Genomic DNA, 26,388 nt, shown 5'->3' with positions numbered 1-26,388 from the left:
AATCCAACCATAACTTAATTTTTATGCTGAAAACTGAATGGGTTGTTCTGCTCTGGCCAGGGAGTGGTGGCTAATGGGGCAAACAGACAGCTTGTCTGTTTCTGCAAGACTTCTACAAACACAGCTTATTGGCAGGTTTTGCTTATTGCTGCTTGTAGGCTCCAGGGAAGACTGAGGAGTAGCTTGTGCTGCTCCAGTTTGTAATAGTTTGGGACTTGTAGTTGAGAACTGCCATGCTCAAAGCCATTTTATGATGGTCTCTCAGCTGTGAGCCAGCGCTAGATAAAGCAGTGCCTACAAGCAGTACATCGAGTCTTTGTAAGCTGTTGCAATTTCTGATGTTGGCTCTGGATTGGCTTCATCTTTTAGATCTGTATGTTACTGTTTTGTTGTTTTATGTACACATACATACTATACACGTACACTATTATAGTGCTGTACCCCTGTATATATTGTATATACTACATCTAGTACTATTATGTGTATAGTATATATGAGCATATATATGAAGCCAAATATAACAGATTTGTACTAAACTTACTATGATCAGCTACTTAACTGTTCTGCCAGTCAGTATTTTGTCATCTTGTAGACAGATGGTTGTGGGCATTATGTAAAGGGGAGTAATTGTTTAATAAGAGCAGGTTGAGTTCTCATCTTTGAGATGCTCTGAAGGGTCTAGCAGCATTTTCTGGTTCTAGTTCTGGAAGCTTCTTGGCCTCAACAACAAATAGTGGCCTAGCATATATGCAGCTAACCTTTATCTTCAGGCTTTGTTGCATCAGAAGGCCTTTCAGCAACACATCCAGCGAGGGCTGACATCTTAAGTGAAGATAAGCCTCATTTCCTCTGTTGGGTTTGGTGGTGTTTTTTCCCTGCATATTTTTGGCTTTTCCATAGGGTTTTTTCTGTGGACTCGAAACTGTACCCTGCAATTGTGTTATTGACTGTCAGTATCAAACTTCCACTGCTAAATACAAATAGGTGTGCAAAGTCCTTGACCATTTTTGGGGGATGTATCCATCTCCACTACTTACTCAAATACTCATCTGGCAGTATTTTAAGAAAATTTTTAGGAGGTTGCTTGCATGGAAGTTCCCCGGGACAGCATGAGTGCAAGCATGGAGCAAGGAGAGGGGAGCCGTGTCCCAGTGGGAGCTGGCACATGATGCTCTGACTCTTAACACTACTGGCAACTGCAGCAACCAGCAGAGAGCCTGCAAGTGTGAGACTGTGCCTTATCTCCTGCAGCTCCTTATCTGCCCTTTGCATGAGGCAGGGCAGTGAGAGCTACGGCAATGCTGAGAGTGAGAGAACTTGTACCTACCACTTTGAGCCTGTTCTTCTAGTTAACTTAGCTATGGCCACCTCAGGTAAGTATGATAAAATCACTATTACCAAGACCATCTTTAATTAAAAAAAATTTATTTCACACTTCTATACAAATATCCACAGGTAATTTCTAATCATGGAATGATGTAGCATTCTTAGCTGGTAAAACAAAAGTTTGAGATAAAAATATACCAGTGACATGACTTATTTCACAAGAACCTTAACACTGCTAAGACATTCATGTTCTTAGATGAGGGCCCCAATCTGATTTTGCATTCAGGGGTATTCCTCAAGCTTCTTAGCCCCTGAGTACCCTGGCTTCTGATGCTGCTGAGCTTTTACGCAAGTAAGCTAGAATTCTAGAAGCTCAAAAATTGAGTAACATCTGAATTAATACGTAAGGGTTCATAAAATCAGGGTCATAACATACTGAGATTATCTTGTTTATTAGACTCATCTTTCTTAACACTAAAGGTAGCTTTTTAGGTGACCATACCTTCCAAGAAGGTACATTCAAAGTTATCAATAAAAATAAGATACTTGACAACTACCCTTCTAGCAGCTTTTTACCCTATGAGGGGAAAAAATACCAAGAGGTTTTTGCATAGTTCATATTACAAGCAATTAATGTGCATACTTTTTGAGCAGAATTTTGTTTCACATGGAATACACAATTGTGAGTTTAATCTTTGTTCTCAAATAGTACCAAGGCTTTAGAACATTGGTAAAAAAGTAAACTCTTTAAATCATTTTCTCAGCTACTCAGTTACTAATTAACATAATGGTTCTACTTTTATCAACATTCAGGTGTTCAAGATGATTCAGTAGTCTCAATGTGGATCAGCTCAGATCCTGACAGTTAAGGTAAATTAGGCATCTATAGCCTCCTTCAAGTGCTGTACAACAGTTGTAGTAGTCAATGCCTTTTGCCAGCCAGGAAGTCCTTATGGAACTGGAAAGCAGCTTCCAAAGGACTTTTCACTTTCTTGCAACAAGTATAAAATGGTATCTAAAACACTACTTCTGCTTGGTGTCCAAATTATTAAATAGTCCACAGTAATATACAAATCATGTTACAGGACCTGATGTTATAAGTATCAGGAAAAAAGCACCCATACACATCATTTGCATAAATATTTACATTTTAGAAAGCATTGGCACCTTCTCTGATTTATTAAAATGCAGTGAAAGCCTCAGGTCTCATAATCTGAAGTTCATAAACAGAAACACAAAAACCAGAACAGTGGATTTAAAAATTCAGTAGTCTCTGGCCTAGCAGTTAGTCAAAGACAATGATTTATAATAAAAATAAATACAAAAATGACTAAAATATATATACAGAAAGTACATTTAATATTCAAGCCTCTCTTTAAAAAAAACCCAAAAAAAACTGTGTATATTTGTTGTGAGCAAGAATCACACAAGCTGATCTTAAAAAAGAACCCAAAATCAAGCAACATGACCCATTGCACATGTAATTTAAGATTATGCTTTTTGTTAAGCCCTAACTACTGCAGCAGGCAAAGGTTATGACTAAAGCAGCCTTGCAGGTCTTCAGTTATACTTGAACAAAGTGTGGTAAGGCCACACTGTGTGTTTATAAAGCCCTGTGCATTGAGGGAACAATGGAGAACTCATCTTGACCTTAATCATGCATTCCTCACATACCTAGGAAGAAGGTCAGGATCACAGGAAAAGGTCTGCTGTAGTGGTTTTGCTTATTTTGCAGAAAAGACCCCAAATCAGCATAGTATTTTCTAAAGTGTGGATCAGATTTAAGGGGGCAAAGAGGCAGTGTGGAAATTAAATAATGCAAATAAAGCCTGTTGAAGCCATTTTAACTGTGCAAATAAAAGCCTCAATATAAGTAGTAATATCTACAATCAAATGGTGAATGTCCGTAGTGTTCACAGGTCTAACTCCATCAGTATTCCATGAATGAAAACCTTAACTTCTGTCTGAACTTTGTGGATAAACAACATTTTTGCCTAAGAATAACTTTCATTTTCATTCCATTTGGTGAACCACTGTTTTGTCTCAAGGTCTTTGCAATTCCCATCTTTGATGTGCCGCTCCTCTTTCCGAATTCTTACAGCGTGATAGCGGGGGACACTGTCTTCGTACCTGGAACGCCGGAAGAACCCGCACTGCGCAGAGGAGGAAAAGAACAGTTAAGGTGGCAGTTGCTGCCAAAGTACTACAATTGTAGAGGCAGTAAATTCTTCCTTCACACAAATATGCAGGTAAGAAAATTGAAAACAAAAGTATGTAGGCCAAAAATGTAGCATACGTAGCTGTAAAAATGTGAGCCAAGAGGTCTGCGTTAGCTGTTCAGCAGCAGTTAAAGACAAAGGGCATGCTCTGACTATCCATGGTAATCAAATATCTTAAAAAGATCCCCTCCAGTACAAAGCTGTTCATTCACCTAATGAGGACATTTAGTGCTACACACAGGAAAGCTGCTTCTCCTGAATCAAAGGTATGTACTTCAGTCTTCCTGTATGGTGACATGATTTACCCTTAGAACCCTACAGAAAGATTTCCAGAACATTGAAGGAAAGTTACCCTAAGGGCCTTGGTTTTCAAAGCACCATTTCAACTTCAGTCACCTGAACTAATTACACATGCTGGATTAGAAATAAGAGTCTTGCTTAGTTTGCCATGGGAAGTCATGCTGGATGAAATCTATAACAGCGTGTTTGTGCTATGCAATTTTTTATTTGAAGCCTCTGTAAAAACTGATTTTGGATATCAAGGAATGGACTAAAATTAATTTCCAAAACAAAAAGGAGCTATGGCCACAGTATTACAAAGATGATGACTGGTACACACTCAGGATCACTGAGGTCAAGATTCAGGTTAAGAGACATTGTGCCATCCAGCTGTCATTAGACACTGCTGGGGGTAAGAAAATGTTAAAGTAGGCACGGTTTTGTTCACAGTATTTAGGGTGCTGGGATTTTGGTTCTCTTTGGTCAATGGTTTGGGGTTTTTTAATATTAGAACTTACATGGAACTGAATTTTTAAAAATTTACAGTGAGCAAAGACCAAATCTTTAGCCATCTCATAGTTTCATTAAACACTGTTTTGACGTAATTCATTAAGAACTCCTCCCCACCCCCTCATCCCAAGCATCACTTATGGATACAATGTACATGCATGTAATTATGTTAAGTGGAGTAAAGGTTGCTGGAAGCATAAATCATCATGCATCTCTAGGAATACAGCAAAGTGTATTCCTAGAGAAGTACATCTTAGAACTCAGGTAAAAGAGATGTTTCCACAGCAATAAATTCTCATTATGAAAACCCTTCTCCAATGTAAGCATCATGTACCTTTCAGCATGCACTAAAGGTTAGTAAAGCAAATTTACATATTGTCCATGTAGTCTTATCTTTACATCTTAACTCTACAGTGTTGATTCCCATCTTGCAAGCTTAAAGACTTGTAATGTTAAAGCATAAATTTAAAAAAATACTAAACCCCATTGCAACAGATCACCATGTTTTTTAAAGAAATAAATAAGAAGCATTTTAGACCAGGGTAAACACCTCTGTGTGTCCACATGCACCAAAAGCTGAAAATCTGTCAACAGAAGGAGCAAGCAAGTATGATAGCTTGAAATCCAAAAGTTAATAGAACTTATGCAGAAAAAGCTTCATAGTTAGCCACTGCAACCATAGCATGTGCCACAGCTAGAAATTAAAAAATATCATCAGTTACCAATTACAGAAGTAGATCAGTACTATGCATCAGAAGTAAGCCTCTCTTTATCAGATGGCTGAGCATGGATCTCAGCCTTGTGATATGTGGCATCGTAATGATCTTTCTTATTTCTCTTGAAGAAACCACACTACAAGGAAGCAAGGTATTGAGTCAATTTTTGTGGACTGGAAGAAGTCAAACCGATTAAAAGTGATTTAACTCTGTGAACTGTCTTCCCATTATCTCTTCACAGGCCAACCAAAAAAAAAAAAAATCATCACAAGAACTCAGCTGTTTCTAGATCTGAGAATTTCTTGGGCTAACTTCATCTATATACAGTACCAGAATAACCTGAGTTATTAACAGAGTAACCTGAGAATATTATTTTAGAGGCATTTTGATAAATTTGTAGGGAATCTGTTTGGAATTTTTTTTAAGAAAAGCTACAATAAGTATGTCCATAGCAAGTGAAGGTGGCTGTAAAGAGCAGAAAGAAGCCTATACAGAAACCTGTTCGTGGCCTAGTGCACAGGACAGACAAAAACACAGAGTGTAAAACAAAACCAGTTACTGCTTTGACCTCTTCAATACAAGCTTTTGTCTTAAACCAGTGATGTATCTGTCTTTGCAGTACAATGTTTGTACTTCACAGAACAGCACAGTCTGTGCCATCAAAAACAGCATTTTACACTGTGTGTGCATGCGAAAAATGTCTGTATTTTCATGCACAGTAAAACACTAGTAGTTAAGAACCTAACAGCCCACCCAAAGTATTCATTCCTCAGGAATATTTGCAGGAGCAGCTGGGCATTTTTTTAAAAAATAAGGAAATTAGAACTATCCTATGGGAAGTAACCTGCAGCAAATACCAGTTCCTCAAAGCTAACTGCTGCAGTTTCAGTGGAAAAAAACTGACAGGCTATTCTTCACTTCCTCTTCCTTAATAACCTTCTGCTATCCCATAACAGCAAATGCTAACTGCCTACACCTCTAAAAACTAAGAATAAAAGGACTGCTCAAGTATATTTGGGACCATAAATAATTGGCATTTTTACAACGGTCACTAGGTACTTGATTTTTTCTTTTGCAAATAGTTAACCATTTTTTATACCTCTTTTTTTATTCTTTTAAAGTTTCTAAGATAAAAAAGCAATAATACAGAAATTCACCAGCACACTTGGCTATGTATTAATACTGTGCTTTTGGTTATTTTCATCTGCTATCAGTTTAATGGTAGTTCTGATGTTATGAGAGCAGAGCCCTGCTAAAACATTTGTAAACAGCTCACATGAAGTTTTACCCCTAACTGCAGAGGCTCCCATTAGCTGCACCCATCTGTATCAAACTATGGCCTCCGAACATCTGTCTCAAGTTTTGTCCAGAGCTCAAAATACTTCCTTTTGAGGATGTGAAAACAGAAAAATTACATAACAAGTCTGCCCATACAACCATTTTCATTCCAAATGTTGCAAAACTGAGAAACTGATAATGTATGTTTTGTGCAGTTTTGCCCTATTTTGAGTCCCAAATACTTAATCAGTTTGCTATCTTGTCAGTTATACACCAAAAAATAAAAAACAACCAGATGAATAAAAGCTCACCTTCCATAGTAAGAATACCAACAGAGCAAGCATGAGTATTCCAGCAAGGATAGCCACCGCGATGATCCACCACGGAACTCCTGTATAAAGGGCTACCGGTTTTGCAGGAAATACAGTAACACGCACCTAAAGGACAGAAAATGTGCAGGTGGAGGGAGTATATCAGAAGGTACATGTTTAATTAGAAAGCTGCAATTTATATAGTCTTATCTCTTCTATAACAAAATGTCTTCTACAAAATGCTTTCAAAGAAAAAGTTCCCACTGGTATAATTTCAATATGGTAATAAATTTTTCCAAACCCCTAAAAAAATTATCAATAATTCGAAACTCGGTTGAGAAGTTAAACTTCTAGCTTGTTTTGTTTCAAATTTGTTTCATTCCTGGTCTCTGGAGATAAGCTAGAACAATCACAACCATAACATGTGGTTAGCATTAAACACTGAACCTACCTGAGTAACTTCATTTGTGAGTTTAACATTCTTAGCTGCAGCAGGAACACTGATAGAAGCCCTAACAAGAATGTCAAGGTAATTCATTGTGGAGAATTCCTGTTCCAAAATAAAATATGAATATTAGACACAGAACAGGAAAGAACTCTGACCTTTCAAAAACAGCAGGTAAGAGGACTTACCTCTAAGAAAGTACTGTTCCACAGTCTGGAACGCAGCACAATGGATGCCTTGCTGTCAAAACCCTTCAGGGGACACTTTATGTCCACACAGCGTGCATTCACATTGCAGTTCTGCAATTACAGATTTCTACATGTAAATAAGATCACATCTTCACAGATTGTTTAAACCTCACCTCAAGATTAAAAATTGGATTATATGCATAATACTTACATGCAAGAACTACTATCTGTTTCTACTGACAGCAATGGGAAAATACAATGAAGATGTTATTACTTGCTTATTTTAATGTAAGTAACTATGCAGATATTATTTCCTAGTTCTCTCTCACAGTATATAATCTAAATGTTCAAATTTTAAAAGCATCGATACTTGGTTATATAAGAGAGAATTTCTTGCACTCTGCCAGACTCAGAAAAGCCCTCTTTCAAGTGCAGGGGGAGGTATCTTACAAGAATATAGTTGGTGCAATATCCTTACCAAGGTCTTGTATTTTCTTTCTGAGAATAAAGAAAATGCCTTGCTGTCTGTAATCTGCTTCTCTGCAACCTCACGCTTCCTTCTTGAGTTATGGGTTTCCTAAAAGGAAAAAAAAAAGTAAAAAACTAGAAGTAGTTTATCATAAGAATCTTTTAATTCATACAAGCAGAGAAACTAGAGCTCAGTGTTTTCTTCTTCCAAAATCAGCACATGACTGACAGCATTATATATCCCTACTTACCTGCATTTACTGCTAAGAGTAAAATTTGAGATTACCTAAAGAAAGGCCAACAGACTATTTTCATTAATAGGGCAAGGGGAGCTTTATAAAGCTTTCAATGCTATTTCCATTTTTATTTCTAGATAAAGGGTATTAATGGTACTATGCTAAAAGAGTAAAAATGTTCTGAGGTCAGTAGATACAGGGTTTTTTAACTGTATACTAATTACACTCACTGCAAGTTGTATTAACTAATGTAATGATCTGACAAAAACAGGTTTATGTGCATGCAGTTTTAATGGTGGAAAATAAGGTTATATGGGAGGAGTTTCTAAGATTATATGAAGAAGAAAAAAATGTGGTTCAAGTTTTAGAAAAAAAGATCTTGCTAGATAGGCACAATCCAGGGCTATGAAAATTGCTTTTTATTATATTTGTTGCAAATAAATAAATTTAAGTTCAAGCCCTTTGTCTTTAAAAAAAGTACATGGAATTCCCCCAGGCTGGGAAGATGTTTACAGTTATTTATTGTTTTTCCAGTCAAAACTCAGATGTTTTTATTACTGAACAGTTCTCAGTAATGCTGATGAAATTTGTTAGAACAATCAGCAGTTTCATCCTGTATAAGAGCATATGACAACAGCGCCCATTGCAAAAACAGTCACCATGATGTAGCATCTATCCTTTGGCATATTAGCCTGATTAGCTAGTTATTAGTTATGAAGTCTCCTAATAGGCTTAATCACTGATACATTGGCCATGTATTGTGCTTGTGAGCTTCTTAAGATAAAAATAAATCCTTCTCATTTGCTATGGGGTGCCTTCATGTTGCACCAATTCAGGAACAGAAGATAGGGTAACATACCGCAACATGCAAACTGTTGATTTCATTCTCGGGTTGACAGGAGACTTTTTCCAAGCCTTTGGAATCTATTTTCATCAAATAAAGCAGCCATTTGCCATTACTAATTTCTTTTGGCCATTGGATATCCAGGGAAGCAGTGCCAAATGTTTTCAGTGGTCTGCCCAAGTTAGTTACCTGTTAAAACAAACAAACTTTCTTTGAAGTGTGAAACACTTTTTAGAGGGGTTTTCTTCCTGGAAACATTATTGACTTGGACAAGCTTTAAGCATGCAGCTAACAGGAATACATAACAGGATTAGAATGCCCCAACATGAACTTTTAGTTGTTGATTTTTATAAATCTATCTTCATGTGAAACAGCAACTCCAGTTTTGGGTTAACAAATCAGTCAGTTGCATAACTGAGGCAAACTGCAAGTTTATGAGGAACAAGAGAGAGAACAAGTTCTTGCTCTTGTAAGCCTGGAAGTTTTTTCCCAACCTCTTTTTTACTTGCTTAGTGTTACTGATCATGATAGCAAGTTCTAGATCAGATATTCTACCTGCTGCTGCTATAATACATGCATGCAGGTACAGAAAGAAGTAAAGGATTGACAGAGATGGACTCCTTGATGTATTTTGCAGAAGACCAAGACACTGAAATAAACCCACACATTCAGAGGGGCTCTCGCAGCATCTGCTTGCGCTGGCTCTGTCCTCAGCCTGTTCTTGCACCAGCCAAAGCCTGGGCAGGCCCCAGGCAGGTTCTGCTTTAACTTCTGTTCCCCCCCTGCAGGAGCTTTTATGCCGCACAACTGAATGTGCATGAACTGCTCCAAAGAAAAAGTGTGCAGGCAGCCTCAGGCCACTTCCTCAGAATATGATCATAAAACATCAGGGTCTAAAGAAGCTCTAGTCCACAGTCAAACTGCATGTTCTGATCAGGAAATCAGGATTTTGGGACAAAGAAAGCCAATTTCAATATAGCAACTTTTATAAGTATTCATATGCATAAATCAAGAAGCTGTGCATTTGATTAAAAGCAGCTGTTAGAATTAATCTAAATTACTCACTCTGAATTCATACTCTATGAGGTTTCCTATATCATCTTCAGATTTCATAGCACTCTCACCAATGATGTTACCTCCAAAATATACCTGAGAAGGCTTAGCAACTCTGTTGACGTGGGGATGGGAAACAGGAATAATCAGATATTAATGAGTCTGCAGCAAAACTGTCCCCAGACCCCCCCAATTTGTCATGCTACCAACACTTACCCAGTGAGTGATAAAAGCAATTCAAGAACCACTTTAGCACTGGCTGTAATTGGAGTCAAATTAACTTGAGTGCTTGTTCTACAATGAAAAGGAAACAATGGTGTTTTATTTTACAGATTTAGTGGGTTTCTCTTTACTATTAAATTACTTCAGTGAATCAAACAAATGAATTCAAAATGTTTACAACTGTATATCAAAGCACAGTGCAGGTGCACACACACAATGAAAACTTACGTTTCCAGCTTCAGGTTAATGTCTAAGTCTGTTGTATCAACATTAACTTTAGTGGTACTTAAGATCAGATAAAAGGTTACCTAAACAAGAACGAAGATAACAAAATATATGAGCTCTTTATAAGATACATTGATACATGACATTTTATAGAAATGCACTATTAAGTTCTAGAGTTAAAAAGACAGATTCAAATCAAATTTCCAGTTGCAACACACAGAAACTTTGGATGACTGCAGTCAGGAATGAGATTTTACAACTTAAGTGAAGTAAGTGCAACTTACATTAGAATTTCTTTTGAAAGGATTTCCAAGTTCACACTCTGCTTGAGAACCATTTTGGTTAGCACCACATGTTAGCTGTTTTTCCTGATTAAAAAGAATACATTTACAAGTAAAAGTATGTTGCAAGTATTTTACATTTTTCAGTATTTTTTCTCTTAAAAATACTTACAGGATAACCCCTCATCTCTCTGAATGCAGAGTATGTCAGACTGTCTGGAAAAGTTGCAATTAGTTTAGCTTCATATGCATCTTCACCATCTTTTTGTGGATATTTTACATCAGATGGATTGTTTGTCACTGTTATTTCCAGGGCAATATCTTTCTGGTCTTTCAGAACAAGCACTGGCATGCCATTTTCACTATAGAAACAGAATGTACAGGGTTGTGTGCATTAGGAGAACAAACGTGTATACAAGTTTGCTTCTTACTATGGTTTGTTCAAATAGAATTTCCTCTTATTAGGGGAGAACTACAGTAAAACTATAAACATATGAATAGTCATAGGTTTTTTTTCCCCACACCAGTATTTCATCTGACAGTGATGAGTTAAGAGGACCAAACAGGTTGATAAATCCCTCAAGTAATCAGCAGTTTATAGTATTTCTGAACCAGCACTTGCATGTGACTCATGTAGTGCTGAATTTTCTCCAAATCAATCTACTCCCTGCTTTTTTCTTGTGAAGTATACATGAGTTTGGCTTCTGAGTGTGGCACTCACTGCTAAAGGTGTCTGACTGGTGGCAGTAAATAAACATACTTCCTTCTGTTTGTTTTACCCCCGTTCTAATTTCACTGTCCTTCTAGGAAGGAGAGATGCAGCAGGAGTCTGTGTTAAAATGAAATGATTACTCTGTTTCTCTGTAACTGCTTCTCTTGGGCTGTTAGACTATACTATATCAAGTTGTCATACAGTCAGATTTCATCTGCAAAATAATTAACAGTGTCACACAATAAACTGCTGCAAGGCTGGTTTAGAATCTCATTTCTCCAGGTGTTAATTTTTTTTTTCTTTTAGCCCACACGTGCACTACTGTGGCCACTTTGTATCCGTGCAACTCTGTACCACTTTTCTTCTCAAGCTCATCCCATCTCCCCCCATTCCTCACCCTGACAAATCAATACTTCTACCAAGGGCTGTTTGCCAGACAGAACAAAGCTGCTCTCGTTCCCAAAATCCTCTCCTAAAAGTTCTTTTAAGCACGTGTTAATAATTTGAACTTTAAAAATACGTTAATCAAGACTTACAGTGGTAAATAGGTGAACCTGTCTTCATTTCCCTCTCTTGTACAAAACCGGTACTGAAGCTTAAGATTGCTGTGACATTCATTGTCTTCTCCACATCCTTCTTTTAAGAACTCCACCTAAATAAAACCAAAGCAATTTTACTGCCTGACACACAATAGTAGCTTAAAATGAGATTTCTGAAGCACATTGAATAAAGCATCTACATGGAACTCACAAAGCACTTTTCTGGACAGAGTTCAAATTTTAACCTGACTTTTAATTCTTGCCTGTTGAGTTTTTCTTTGTGAGGTAACAGCCCTTGATGCTGGTAATTTAGAACTTTATATGTGACTAAAAAGCAGAGTTGGATAATTCTAAGTGAGAGGTACACTTCTAATGAGGAAATATATCTTTAAATCTGATTCTTCAATAAGCATTGAGGAAATGAGAACTTTTAAATGAGATATTCCCTCTCTTTTATGTCACTGCTGCAGTCATTGCTCAAATGCTGTTACAGCATCCTAACAGTGGAAGAATTAGAGTGTACATTATCTTGTTATGTGGGACAAGTGTTCCCAGCAGGAGACAGTGGATTTCCATTTTTAATCAGAAGTACATTTTTTAGGAGTACATACTCCTAAACTTGTTGGGTAAGGGAAGAAACCTAGGAGCTATACCATCTTCACTTTTGTTGCAAAAGAAACACAGCACCTAGTTCATAAAGTGTTGTAACAAGTTCAGAACAAAATATAAAATAATAATCCAATTGTTACATGTCCAGTGCCCCCCCAGTTATTTCCTTTGGACATCATTTAGTTTTCTACAGTCTTTAAAATTCAGTTATTTGTAGAAGTGCAGATTTATGCAATATATGATATCAAAGGCTTACTTTTGTGATCTCTGTTTCAGATTCATTTGAATTTAGAATTGGTGTAAGATCTGGAAGTGTAGTCTCTTTTCTCTTGGATGGTGACTCCAGGCCAGCGATTTTAACACTGACTGATATTGGAATGGGACGTAGCTTATCTTTAATTTTTTCCTGTTAAAATATTTTGAATTGCATAGTTAGTGTACGGTGCAGAGAAGAAAAAACAACACAGAGATGAGCTTTTGATACTATAGAGAAATCCAGCATTTTCTAAACATGTGTAGGAACACAAAGAGCCCAGCCTTACTGTCTTTTTTTTTTCTCTCTGGCTTCCCAGTCTGATGATTTCTCTCACCATTAAGAATTGCTTGGAACCACAGATGATAATTCAGGCAGGTGAAATTCACAGCACTACAGTACAATAACACACTGGAACAGGCTGCATGGGGCTCTAAGTAACATGGTTTAGTAAAAGGTGTCCCAGCCCATGGCATGGAGTTGGAATTAGATCCTTAGGGTCCCTTTCAACCCAAACCATTCTATGATTCTATTCTATTCATAAATTAAAGCTCTTTCATCTGCTGTGGTCAAAAGCTGTGGTCAGCCTTGGAGGCTGACTCATTCCTGCTGACCCACTGAGGGGGAATCTGTTTAGCCTCTGGGAGCACCTTTTAGCACCACTACAGAAGCCAAGTCAAGATAGCACATACCAAGCTTTCTTGCCCTGCCCATTCATCCACTCCAAAACCCATGGGTTAAATTTCTTTTCCTAAACAGTCACACTATAAAATTGTATAACAATTATTTCTGTTGGAAACAGCTCTCCATTTTCGGCAGTTAGTCCCTCTTTGTTGTTCTAGATTAGTTCAGCTCTGTTGACCTGCAGAGTGTGCTGCAGTGGCTACAACTTATCCATACTTTGCAAGAAGGGCAACAGGAGGAAGAAGCATGTGTGCAGTAAAGTACTAAACTATGGTGGGTGTCTATTTTTGAAGCTTTATATTGCATATGACTTTTAAATTATATACAAAGTTATATACAAAGGTTCCTTCCATGAGGCTGTAAAAAACAAGAGCATTCTTTTGATTCAAGTGGATCTAAACGAAACAAAGTACTCTCCCTTACCTGCAGTACAAGCTTCGTAGTCACACACTCCCATGAGTTCTGTCCCCTCAGGGTTGTACTTGCAGTGAACTGATCAGACGAGTGGTCAATGAAGCGCACCCTGGAGGGCAGGCCCAGCTGCCGCCTCTCGTTCTCCACTTCAAACATGTAGTTGATCTCTGTGTGAAAAAATAAAGCAGGTCACTATAAAAAAAAAAAATCATTGCCATATTAAAAAGTACTTTAATTTCACCAGCTGTGATCTTATAGTATTATTCTAGAAGACTGTTCCAGCCAGTGCTGGGCTTCATAAACTGTTTTCAGTCATTCACAAAGCTTTCTCCTGTTTTGTCCTGCCAGTTTTGTCCTGCCACAGTTGAGGGCCAGGTACCCTGTGCGTGAATCTAAAGAAAATTTTTAAACCAAATCCTGTTATTCCCTAAGTAAACCGTTCCCTTAGGAGCATGCGGGGCTGGCTGGGGGAGCTGTAATTGCTGTGTGGAGCCAGCAGATGGCTGGGGTACCCACTGTAAATACCCCGACTCCACTGTGGGGGATTCCTGTCGGGTCCCAAGTGGCACCTGAAAGCCAGCAAGATTCTGAGGTCAAGGTACACTGTTAATTCTAACACTGAGAGCAGAAGTGTGACTACAGCTGTCTAGTTGTGTGATGAGGCATTTTCTTCTAGATCTGAACTTGGTGCATCTTCTAATGATCACTTCACCAAGCTAATTCAGTGCTGCACAGATGGGAACAGCACTGAGTGGGCCAAGGCACTGAGAGCTCCAAGCACTTCACCTGCGGAAGAACCAGGACCTCATTCAAGCACATCCTTTGGATTTTAAAAGTAACTGAGAAACTCAAGACAACACAGGAGAAAAAGGGGCATTTGGCTTAAAATTCTTCTCATTTCCCCTCAAAATCCTACACAGTTCTCCAAGAGGTAGCAACAGGAGCATTGTAACAAGTGCTTTACATTTTCGTGGCACAATCTAATTGTGGCACAGTCTTCCAGTCTTCTCCTATTAATGCAGATTTTTTTATTCCAGTTACTGACTTCCACAAAAACATTTTCATGAATACGAGAGGTTCAAAGGGTAAGCCTCCAGTAAGAAATAATGCTCACTATGGATATATGAAAGGGGCTTTTAAAATTATTCTCTAAAGCAGCATTATCCTAGACAGGCAAAATGGTTTGGGTCTGTATAGCAGCCATTTGCTCACTGGCAATTATAATACTTCTAGAGCTTCAGTCTGTCATCCACAGAACAGCTTAACACACCAGCATGACTCTAAATACAGATTGTGCAACAGCTGAGCTTAGCACTGAGTCACATTTTAAATTTGTCAGTCACTGTCTGAGATGAGTCACTATAATTTAAGTAATATCTTTCCATGATAAGCTCTAAAGAAAAAAACAAAACCCATGTGACATACATATCAAAAATATTTCTCTTCAGAACTTACTTATTCTGGGATTTAAATCTCTGGGGTTTGCAGTATATTTAAAACATGCTTTCACATCCATCCTGTAAAAAGTGCCAAAAAATTAGGATTAACTTTAATGAGGCATAGTCCAACAGAATGAAAAGTTTTAACAGTGCATTGACTGATCTTATCAGTCTTATCACTGTGGTATTTGCTGCTTGCTAGACTGAATTACAAAGTAAGAAAAAATGGTTAATAAACAATTAGAAAAACTTTCTAGGATTTGCTCTTATGTCTCTACTCAAGAGAAAGCTGTTCAAGCCAAGATACTTGTGTTAAAAGTCTGAAGAGGCAAAGTGACATTCATTTTCAAAAACAAGTATTATGACCAGAACATATTCCACACCTTGTCTTTAGCACAGTAGCCCGAAGAAATTCAGGAGGTCAAAATGATCATATGCAGATACATTTGCTTAATCTGCATGACTCTCACATCCCTTCACTTTAACATCATCACTGAATGAATTTTGACAGTAGAAAACTCCATACACCAAGGCTTCTTACAATTTTCTTTTCATTTACCTTATTTCACCAGGGTCCTCAGGGTTCTTTTTCTTTAGATCAATTCTGTCAGGCTGTACTGTAATGTTTCTTTTAATGCTTATCACAGGCCGAGATCTTCATTTGGGGGAAAAATGGGGAATAAAAAAAAAGGGTAAAAAAGGAAGTTGTTTCTGTTAAGATTAATGAAATAATTCATGTGAGTATCAGATTCCCTCCACACCTGCACTGATTGGCAGCAAAGAGACTCCAAGAAGCACAGAATTTGGCTTTGATGCTGGTTAGAAAGAAACCCAAAAACTATTTAAAGCTAAGCAAAGCAAGTCACAGAGAACAACTACAGATCCTGAGGGGGAAGCGGGTTACACTGATGTGATGATGATGTTGTCATTTTATACACTTATGAAAAACAGAAAATTCAGTGGTGTTTTCTACCATCAGTAGTAATTCAGCCCTTGTGAACAACTATAGGTACTACAGTTCATTCAGATTCACATTCACAAGAGTTTTAATATGGAGCCTGGGTAACTGTGGGAAATGTTTTCATTTCCTGATTCCTCTGCATGTAGGCTGTAACCATACTTCTGCCTGACAACTTTTCCTTTCTCTGCCTTTTTTGGAAGAGAGAAGACATTTCACATGAACAAATGAATGAGCTGAGCCTGTTCTCATCAGAGCATCCAAAGGTTGTTTAAATAGCTGGTAAGCCACCTGTTCCATTTAATTGGGCCACTCCTTTCACTGTTTGTTCACCTTAAGAGGTTTTTGTTCTCACCTTGGTGAAAGTTTTTGTCCTGCCTTTATCAGTAAAAGATTAAGGCTCCTTTTGAGTAAGCAGAATGCTAAATAATCCCACCAACTCCTCTACCACCTACTCTGTTCTTTTCCACAAGCCACATGAGTTGCTTTTCTTGGGTGCTGTTCCAGTGTATTTAAGAACATTACAATTACATACACAGACACTATACACCTTAGAGATGGGAGCATTGTAGGAAACTGTAGGAAAGGCTGTTCTGCCTGAAAAGTAAAGTTGTTTGTCCCAGAATTGAGATAACCAGTTTTGGAGTTTCTGCTTCTCCTCCTTTGGGAACTGAAAGCAACCATCAAAGACCTGAGCTTGATGAAGCATTCACAGTTCTGATACTGAGACAGTCTCCTCTTCCTGCCCATTACTAGTGATGCAGCTCAACTGTACCTTAAACTGGGAAAAAAAGTAGAGGTCTGCGAAGGACTGTGACTTCATCCCTAATGAAGGCATATGCTACAGAAATCCCAAAGGATCTTAGCTGCAAGGCTTCCTCACTGTTTCATGGACCCCAGTGCAAGCTCAGCAAGGCTGTGTGTGCTTCACTGGTTTGGACCCTCAGCTACAAAAGTGGGGGTTGGTTCTGTTTTGTTCTATCTTCAGTAAAGCACAGTCAGATTATATAAGGGCAGGAAACGTATCAGGTAACTTCTCCTAAAGGAATTACTTATCATTCTTAAATTCCACTCAAGGACACAGATATCCAAGTTACAACAGGGCAAAATTAAGGTGCAGCTACACTGCCCACATCAGCACTCTACAGGAACTGTCCACATTCACCCTCTTACCCTGTATTGATTGTAAAGCAGGTTCTCAAGGGGAGGAGGGAGATAAAGTAACAAACCAATTTATGGAATCGCTGCCCTTCCCCCCACTTTCCCTCAAAATTTCCAATTTCTGGTAGAAAAAGTACACTCAAGACCAAACAGCTTTTTGTTACTTCTAAGCAACTTATTTTTAAGAAACTAAAACCAAAGCCCTGGTGTAATTAGTTAAGGTTCTGTGTATAATACCTGTACACATTTACAGAATCTGACAGGGAACCAACAGCAACATCAGGGTAGGAATTTTCATCCAGGTCCATGTTTCCAGCAACAGAGTAACCAAAGAAATTGGTGTTTGTTTTTTCACCATCAAGAATCTAAAAGGTAAACAGATAGAGGGAATACAGACATTTAAAAGTGACAAAGGTGAAATAAGTAACAAGTGGACATAACTGTCTTATGGCCAGAGACAAAAGAGGGAAGAAATACAGTGAAGTAGGAGCTCTGAAATAGGATCTCTGCATTCAGTTCAGCTAAAGGATACTGAAGTGCCAAGATGATTTGCTTTCCTTCCAAGAAGTTACTTTGCAATAGCAGTATGTACCAGAAATTACTGATCTGCAGAGAGCTTAGTTCATCTGTATTTACAGTATTTATGGACTGTAGACACTGGAAACAGAAAAAGTATTCTATAAAGTATTCAAGCAGTATTCTAGGGAGTATAATCAAGTTCCATTCCCACCTTGCAAACTGGACACATTGGTCCTCAAAAAAAAAAAAAAAAAAAAAAAAAAAAAAAAAAAAAAAACCATAAATATTATTTAAGAAGAAAGTGAAACAGTAGTAGTGAAAGAGAAAACAAAGAAACTAATTGTTTTCAAATCACCAGATTTATTTTTTTCAAAAAACAGAATTTATTTATCTACACACCTTTTTCCTTCTGCACATATTATTGGTGCCAATGGATGGCCTGGCCCCAGAAATAAAAATATATATTAATATCAAGAATTCCTAATCTTTCCAGTCAGCAGTGTAATCTTTGAAGGGCCCTGTGACTTTTCTGCATACCCGCTACCCCAATAATAGCAATGGAAAGGAAGAGGGATAGCCCTGTCATTCCTTTCATTTTGTTCAAGACTAATTATATAGTAAAGGTTATTTCATTACCTGTGCTGGTTTTGTGTTTATTCCATTCTCAGATCCATGATAAATGTATACTTTGCCAAAACCATCATATGGAGCCCCTACTGCAATATCTGTTGAAAATAAGTTGCAACATCTAAAATCATTCCTGCTCTTTCTGCAGCATGCAATCAAAGGATAAGATGTTCCAAGTCTGGCCTTGCCAAACAATCTCACACATTTTTATTGTCATCGTTTTCCACTTGCCTGGATATCCGTCCTGGTTAATGTCCCCAACATTTTCAACTGCAAGCCCAAACATGGAGCCAGCGGTTCCATTTAAGCGAAGAGGCTTCACCCCTGCCCATTTGCCTTGGCGGTTCATGTAGATGTACACAGCACCCCCGATGTCCCCACTTCTGTCGAAGTACTGCGGGGCCCCAACAACGATGTCCTGCCAGCTTAGAATTGAAAGAAAAAAAAGCAGTGCTTTTGTAGAATAACTGTGAAAAATAACTGATCAGACTGTGAGTTCAAGATGAGCTGTGCAAACAGCTGCTGAACAAAGACTAAAACGTGCATTAAACTGGTTGGGCAACAACAGCCCCACTGACACTACAAGTTGGTTTATATTCCCTTGGTGGCACACAAGGACCTTCTAGGGCCTTCTCTGAGACCAGTTTCCTCTTTCTCTGTTTACACTAATTGTTTAAATAAAACTCTTTATTAGAAAGGTAGACTCTGTCCTGATTGATTCTCAAGACGCTCACCATTTCCTCCAGGAAAACATGGAAGGTAGAATTTGGCATTCCTTATATTTCTAATGTGAAAAACCAAAGCGAAAATAAACAAGATTTCTATCCTTCAAAATACAGGCAGGCAGCAGGAGTTAACCACAGCCATACCCATCACTGTTGAGGTCCACAACAGCAACATCATAGCCAAAAGAAGAGGCCAGCCCTTCTCCTTCAAACATGTGCTCCAGGGAAAGTGCTCTCTGATTTTTCTTTTTCAGTAAAACAACTGCTCCACTGTGGTTCGCTCTTGGGGCACCAGAAACAAAAGTCATCTCATCTTGGGAGACAATTCCTGTACCAGAGTCCAAAGAGAAACCTATAACAGAGAAAGAAATAAAATATAAATAAACTAAGTAACAGCTTGCGTCTTAATATGAAAAATAAACATTTCTCCTGCTATATTAAAGTGGTATATGGAATACAAGTTTTGTCTAAAACACAGTGTCCTGTGGCTGGGAAGTCTCCATTTCTGTTTGCACTGGTGGACGCATATGTACAAGTCGACACTCCTCTGTACATTACATTTAACTATCTCCCCCACAAAACATAGTATTTCATCCCTCACTTGGACCTGCTCTTCATGGACACCAAATACAAGATCATTTTTAAACATACAGCTTAGAAACAACTACAGCTTTACCACTTGAATATAGCTTGAGTACTTCACAACTTGACCTCTAGCAAAATTATCACGAAACCTCCAAAGAAAGTCAGTATCATTCTATTACAGACATGCAAATTGTACCGCACAAGCATTCTCATATGAATGATGTAAGCAGTATTTGAGAATCAGCTTACACAGTAATGGTGAAATGGGCAATTCTAAGTTAATGCAGCCCTAAACATGACATGTTCAAATTAATTTGGTCTTACATATTCTTTATAAGAATTGATACATTTTAAAATATGAAAAAACAATTTAAAAGACTATACTGCATATACCAATATAGCTAATAAAGGCCAAAGTAGAAAACTGCCCACTTTGCAAGGAAAGAAGATAGTAGCCAGCAGATGGGAGTCTTTCCTCTGAAACACTTCACCACTACTATGGAAATTCTCAATTACAGCAATTCACAATGAGACAGTTCCAGAAAAAACTGAGGGAGTCTCAACTGGGGGAGGGACAAGAGGGTTTGGAGAAATGCATGACAAATCAGCTTTCTCTGAAGCCTTATTACTTTGCCATCTCCCCTTTATCTGAATCCCTGTTTTTTTCATGCTTTACTTACAATGTGTTTGATATGAGAGGGGATAGAGGGGAGAGGATCATGACAAGGTCTGGAGATTATGTCTGACCAGATGCTGCCACCTCAAGTGGTCACAAACCTAAGTAGCTATTCATCATTACATCCACTGACTTGTCCACCTGTATGCTGGGAGGCAATGTTTTGTACACAAACTGATCTGGATGAGTATCAGATACAGCTGTCAAAAATAGAAGACCTATAAACATGAGTGAAAGATTGAAGAGAAAAAAAATAGTAGTTAAGCAAAGCACCTATAACCACATTTGCTTACTGTCTAAACAGACAGAACAGTAATGCCTGGGATGAGCTGGCTTGCCTGGAAGTGGTTCTGACTATTACAAATCAAGACAGCATTTATGTTTAGGAGATAAATGCATTGGTTATGAAACTGCAGAAATTGATATGACTGTTCACAGCAAAAGACACCAGCCTCCATAGCACTCCTCACATTAGCAATCCTTATTCCACCAGAAGATGCTATCAGCTTGTCTAACATAAGCTCTTAGGATGATTTTTTTAGTTACCTTTACACCCAGTAATTACTGCTGATATTTAACAGAAGTTTATGCTCTCTTTCTCCTAACATATAAGTAGCTCTAAGTTTGCTCTCTTCTTGACTTGATTTCTTTCTTTTTACATTAGCAATGCCCTTCCCATCTGTTCAGCTTTCCATCACTCACAAAGAAATTCCAGTCTCAGGTTACCAAAACTGTATTTGTTGCATATGCCAAAAGCAGTGGATCAACACACCACAAAAATCTGCACTGGAACAGAAAGATTCTTTACACTTAATGCCTTTCCAAAAATGCAGCATAGCCTTTTCAGTGTATCTCACTGGTGTACAGAAAGGTCACTGGTCTAAGGACGTATTCCTGCTTTCCTGACTGCACAAGGACCAAGAGATTCACCTCCTGCACCACACACACAAGTAAAATATAAACAGCACTTATATTATGATGCTTTAAAGGTCTGTTAAAAGCCACCGGAATTTTAAAAACTTGAAGAATAAAGGAGTTGCACGCATCTACCAGGAGAGAAAATCTGCAGTCTTAATAGCTACATCCAGAAACTCAAATTTTGATAAACCTTCTGATACCACATAGCAGAGACTGTGTCACTAAGGACTACAGACCCATACACCGTAATGACCCACCGCTGTGATTATAATCACTCCCTGAGATTCTGTAGGCCCTCGGCACGGCTCTTGAATCTCACATTACAACGACAGCTCTTCTAGGTACCTCAGCAGCATCATCTTACACTTAAAACTGGCCCATAAACGTGGAGGGAGGCTGTGAATTATCCAGAACAGTTGAGATGTTACAGGGTCCACAATGAAACCTCTGCTCCCATTTCAGATCATCACACCAGGCTGGGATCACAAATGTTTAAGAGGCCTGAAGAGATTTACCACATGTACTTAATCCTACCTAAGTAACTGTTAGCTGGAACAGGAACTAGATTCTTATCCTGGTGGCTCTCATCACCAACTTCGTAAGGCCCATCATCAAAGATACCCAGATCATAAAATGTCTGATTCTTTTGCTCTGCACGAACCACCCCTGAAAAAATGAAATGATAAAATAAAAGCAAATGAATAGTAAGCGAGAAAAATAACAAATAAATGTTCCCAACTTATATTAATTATGATGAATGAGATAGTGAGTGCTGTTATGGGACAAACACAGAATAGTGCACTGGGTTAGTGTTCTCTCTCTGTTCTGTGTGCCAGAAGCTCATGCTGCTCTACAGAGAAGCCATACAATGATCTGGAAAACATGGGATACTAAGGAAATTATAAATAAAAACATTGAACCAGTTTGGTCAGAAACCACCCTCATCCCCTATTTCTTAGCCTTATAAAGCCTCTCTTAAAATGGAGGTAAGCACACAGGAGTTTAAAAAAAAATTTTAAAAATTACAGTCCGTTATGACAAACACCAGTAATATATTTAGAAACGTTATTTAAGAAGAAAAAAGCTATTGTTCAATAAAAGGTGTGCTTCCCTTTTATCAGCTGGGATAATTAAGGTTTTGGCAAGCACAAACATGTTTTTCCATTATACAGAAGAGAACTCTTAGGGCTGTCCTAGCACTTCTCTGCAATTAAAGTCAAATGGTGTCTGCACTCAGTATGCTGTTTCAGGTCAGTCAGATTTTGTTGACAGATACGTGGAAGATTAAGTTTTCACTAAAGTACACCTTGTGCCAGAGATTAACGCACTGATTTAGCACGGTTCATACACCAGGCACAGGTGTACAAGGTGGAAAAACACAGTGGTTGGAGGATCAGATGTTCTCAAGAGGAAAGTATTTACAGCTGTTGGTCTAATGAAGTGTGATGGGAAAAATCACTTCAAGAGCCTGAGCTGGTCATTTAGATGCTTCTGAATATAAACTAACAAAGAGTATCTAGGGCTTTTTCCCCTTAAGTTTTGGAATATCTCCTACATGACGCAGAGTACTTTGCTCTTAGACAGATTATCCATGAAATTTTACATGGACATGCATGGATTTAGATATGAATGTATGTAGTATTGCTGTTATCTTCCTGCAACCCTTCAATATTTATTTCATGAAGTACTGCTTTCCACAGACTTCACAAAGAATAAAGGGGAGAATACTGCAGAATAAGCATAGAGTTCAGCAGCTATCTAACATTCGCTCAAATGCAGAAAAAAGACTGGTCAAGTAACTTATATAAATTTAGTAGTTTGTTCCTGTATGGAAGTGTCCAAGTAAGCCCTCAATCCCACCATAAGATTAAGACTAATAAGGGGAAAATTTGCTGTACATATGTGCAAAGTTCCATTTCTATTTATAAACACACTCAAAGGACATTTAAAGAAACTTCAGTAAACGTTGATACAGAAACACAGCATTTTGTAAAAATAGGGTAAAATCATTACATCCCTATTATCTCCTCTCCCCTTAAAAAAAAATTATTAAACCTTTGGATGCAACCTTTGAGAGCAATCTCAGAGGAAATGGGAAGGGTAGGCAGGAAGGAAGCCAAGTCATACCTTTCCAGTTGTAAGTGCCTGGGGCACCAAACACAATATAATGATAGTCTCTAGTAAAAGTAGCAGCAACACCTTGCTGACAGGAACCAAACTTCTCATGGCCTCTTAAACGACCATCACAAAAGCTCCATACTCCATTATCCATATCATCCTTAATAGTGAGATCCTGGCTCAGCACATAGCACCTTCCAATGATATCCCGGGTTTCCTGCACTGTGTTTACATACTGCCTTTTCTCATAGCGATGTGCACACGTCTGCAAGACAGAAGAAACAATGTGTGATGTTTCTGTGTGTCATACACAGGTCACCAAAGAAGGCAGGGCTCCTCTAGCTACCAGTGCTGTAAGTCATGCTGTAGACACACCTGCAGTGCAGAGTCCAGTGTTTCCTACAGGCAACCTGTGGGAAAGGTTGGGTATCTACAGACACAAGTCAAAGCACTCCACTTCATGGTCAAAGAAGGCCACAGGGTTAAATCTGTAAAGCCCTTCCTGATACCTAATCCCTCTCTTTCAAGAAGTGAGGAGAAAACCACCCTCTCTCTCAAATAAAGAAGTGGCTGTTTCCCAACAGCTCTCAGAGTTGAAGGACTTTCAGACTTGTGCAGGACACAAGAAGCTGGTTCAACTGCCATCTACCCAAGACTATTCAGAACTTGCCCCTTACAGAAAAGTGCCACTAAGCAAAAGCTGAAAGCTTTTCCAGTGAAGGGGAGGGAAGTTGCTCCTACTTCCTCTGTTGGATGTTTCACTTAAAAGGTAACTGTCATTGGGGCAGAGCTGAAGCACTAAACACATCCTGTTCCTTATCCTTTTAGACTATCCCCTGGGAAAAGAATTCTACTCAAATATTTAACACAAAGGATGAATAGCCACAGGGTTAAGCAGTGTAACCACCAAACCCCTTTGCCAGCAGTGTTTCTCAAAGAATCAGATGTAGCAGGTTGCGTGAAGAGCACAAGTCAGGTTTCTCAGCTGACAAACATTTTCTATGGTTCCTATCAAGGCCTAAATATTAGGCAAACACCCAGCTGCTCCACACTGAGAGCACTGCAGTACTGTCCTGCTGCAGTGACCTCCAGGGTGCTCACACCTCATCTAATAAGTGCATTTTCCACTTACCACTTACAAAGAAAAGACAAGACAGCATTAGTTGATGACTAATTATTCAGTGAACAGGACTGTTGCCATGTGCTCCTCTCCACTTTGGGTTCTGAGACAGACCAAAGCTAGTTATTACAACCTCTATATGCTTAAATAACCAGATTCACGTCCTGAAGTCACCTGCCACCAGTTTTGGAAGCACTGACATAGCCCTCCAATTAGATGGGGAAGCTCCACTGCACACCTACTTTATGATGTATCTGGTATCCTGCAGCACCACAAGAGGTTTATTTAACTGAGAATGTTACTTTTTAACCTCTTTCTGTTGTAACTCACGAATACTTTTTCTCTCTGTTTAATATAAAATAAAGAGTATCTACATATTGTCTAAAATGAAGACTAGCAAGTAGTCTTACTGCAGTGCAATGACCACATTAACTCACAGGAGCTACTCAGTGGAAGTCCCTGATAAAAGTAAAGTGAGGCTGATCATCTTGGAAAACAGGCTGGTGACAGCCTGCTACTTTTACAGCCTTATCCACTATTCTTCCCTATTTCTGCAGCCACTGGTATTTAAAAGAAACAATGTGCATGTGACAAAAAAAAGTGTTCCCCTTGAAAATAAACTGTCCATCCTAGATTGTTACAAAGGTTATAAAGAGAGGCTAACTCATAGAAAAATAATGTAAAGCTCTTACGACCTCAAATGCCTTATTTTGCTAAGGAGACATTTAAGTCTTTACCTACAGGAAATCAAAGGAATAAACTTAGGCAAGTTACCTTCAGCAAGCTGCACAGAAACACAGACCATTCAGAACATGTAGTGTAGACCCCAGATGTTTTTGTGAGTTAGTCCTTTAGCACTTACCACCACATTTCCTCCTGGCCCCTGACTTTGGACAGTTACACCCATCCATTGGTCTTCTTTGCTCTCCATCTTCGGGTCAGCTGCAGAGTATCATAAAACAGCTTCAAATATTAACAGTTCACTATATTTTATTTTTTCTGAAGCCCATGTCAGGAGAGACTCTTCATACAGAACACCAGATAGTCTGCAGGTGGCAGTGTCTGTACACTTTTATCACTAAGAGCATCCATTTTATTAAACTTCTGGCCTATTACTTCAAGTTACATTAATTTACAAAAGAGGAGGAATCTACCAAGATTTAAGCATCTCATACTACCTTAGCAATTAAGCTACAACTTCCTCTGAGGCAAAAAGTAGTTACGTATAAATCCCTAGAAGAAACTGTCTGATACACTGCCTCAGGAAAAGACATTAAACAAGAAAAATCAGACAACTGTTTCAATTCAAAACAAAAGCACTGAAGAACTTACTCTCCTCATCAAATTTGACACGCATGCAATTGGTATTTGGAGACGTAATGTCACAGCTGTACAGCCCTCCTGTTCTGTTGGCTTGTTGGGCTGGAAAGGCCTTTTCCCGAGGAGCTCCAACCAGCAATCTGCAGGTAAAGCAAAATAATTCAAAGAAAAATGTAGAAGGAATATTAGAAAAGAGAAAGCCAACAGAATCAGGCAGTGTTTTCACTAGAGGTTTGACATGCCAAATTCGAAGATGGATGAAAAGCTACACCACAGCACTGCTCTTTTAAAAACAGAAAAGAGGAAGCGGCAGGGGAGAAGAGAAGCTGTATAGCAGTAATGCAGATTACAATTATTGGACCTACAAGCCAGTACCTGTATTGTTACTACCGTTTTTATTGTTGCAATAT

At 38.5% G+C, this 26,388-nt stretch overlaps 1 protein-coding gene and 1 long non-coding RNA gene across 7 annotated transcripts in view; one reads left to right on the top strand and one right to left on the bottom strand.

Moving 5' to 3' along the window:
• Positions 1-1,408: 1,408 nt before the first annotated feature.
• The window catches only part of ITGA6 (integrin subunit alpha 6), a 120,030-nt gene continuing 95,050 nt past the window's right edge, over positions 1,409-26,388 (bottom strand). For 4 of the 5 annotated variants that reach the window (XM_042040576.1, XM_042040572.1, XM_042040577.1 and 1 more), the window contains exons 2-25: positions 25,991-26,118; positions 25,521-25,600; positions 23,548-23,803; positions 21,955-22,086; positions 19,386-19,593; positions 18,748-18,941; positions 18,526-18,614; positions 17,608-17,735; positions 15,811-15,906; positions 15,268-15,329; positions 13,822-13,979; positions 12,718-12,867; positions 11,850-11,965; positions 10,774-10,963; positions 10,605-10,688; positions 10,324-10,403; positions 10,090-10,167; positions 9,886-9,988; positions 8,836-9,009; positions 7,751-7,849; positions 7,273-7,383; positions 7,091-7,189; positions 6,640-6,765; positions 1,409-3,479 (exon numbers count right to left, since the gene is read on the bottom strand). In XM_042040576.1, the coding sequence (XP_041896510.1) occupies positions 3,321-3,479; positions 6,640-6,765; positions 7,091-7,189; positions 7,273-7,383; positions 7,751-7,849; positions 8,836-9,009; positions 9,886-9,988; positions 10,090-10,167; positions 10,324-10,403; positions 10,605-10,688; positions 10,774-10,963; positions 11,850-11,965; positions 12,718-12,867; positions 13,822-13,979; positions 15,268-15,329; positions 15,811-15,906; positions 17,608-17,735; positions 18,526-18,614; positions 18,748-18,941; positions 19,386-19,593; positions 21,955-22,086; positions 23,548-23,803; positions 25,521-25,600; positions 25,991-26,118 (3,100 nt within the window). In that variant the 3' untranslated portion in view covers positions 1,409-3,320. Of the gene's footprint in view, positions 3,480-5,056; positions 5,187-6,639; positions 6,766-7,090; positions 7,190-7,272; positions 7,384-7,750; positions 7,850-8,835; positions 9,010-9,885; positions 9,989-10,089; positions 10,168-10,323; positions 10,404-10,604; positions 10,689-10,773; positions 10,964-11,849; positions 11,966-12,717; positions 12,868-13,821; positions 13,980-15,267; positions 15,330-15,810; positions 15,907-17,607; positions 17,736-18,525; positions 18,615-18,747; positions 18,942-19,385; positions 19,594-21,954; positions 22,087-23,547; positions 23,804-25,520; positions 25,601-25,990; positions 26,119-26,388 lie in introns of all 5 variants that reach the window. The other variant, XM_042040573.1, reaches the window with a different exon arrangement.
• On the top strand, positions 3,479-19,634 carry LOC121670422. Of its 2 annotated transcripts, XR_006018136.1 has the most exons (3): positions 3,479-3,811; positions 16,413-16,491; positions 18,665-19,634. It is a non-coding gene; the product is annotated as an uncharacterized LOC121670422 (long non-coding RNA). The 2 variants fall into 2 exon arrangements; XR_006018135.1 differs by having other exon boundaries at positions 16,413-19,634.

Source organism: Corvus kubaryi, unplaced genomic scaffold, assembly GCF_017639235.1.
Source record: "Corvus kubaryi isolate FWS band 111438036 unplaced genomic scaffold, C.kubaryi_AGA036_p1.0 37396, whole genome shotgun sequence".
In the NCBI taxonomy this organism is placed as follows: Eukaryota; Metazoa; Chordata; class Aves; order Passeriformes; family Corvidae; genus Corvus; species Corvus kubaryi.
Note: the sequence above shows the minus strand (reverse complement) of the source record. Positions and strands in the feature narration are given on the sequence as shown.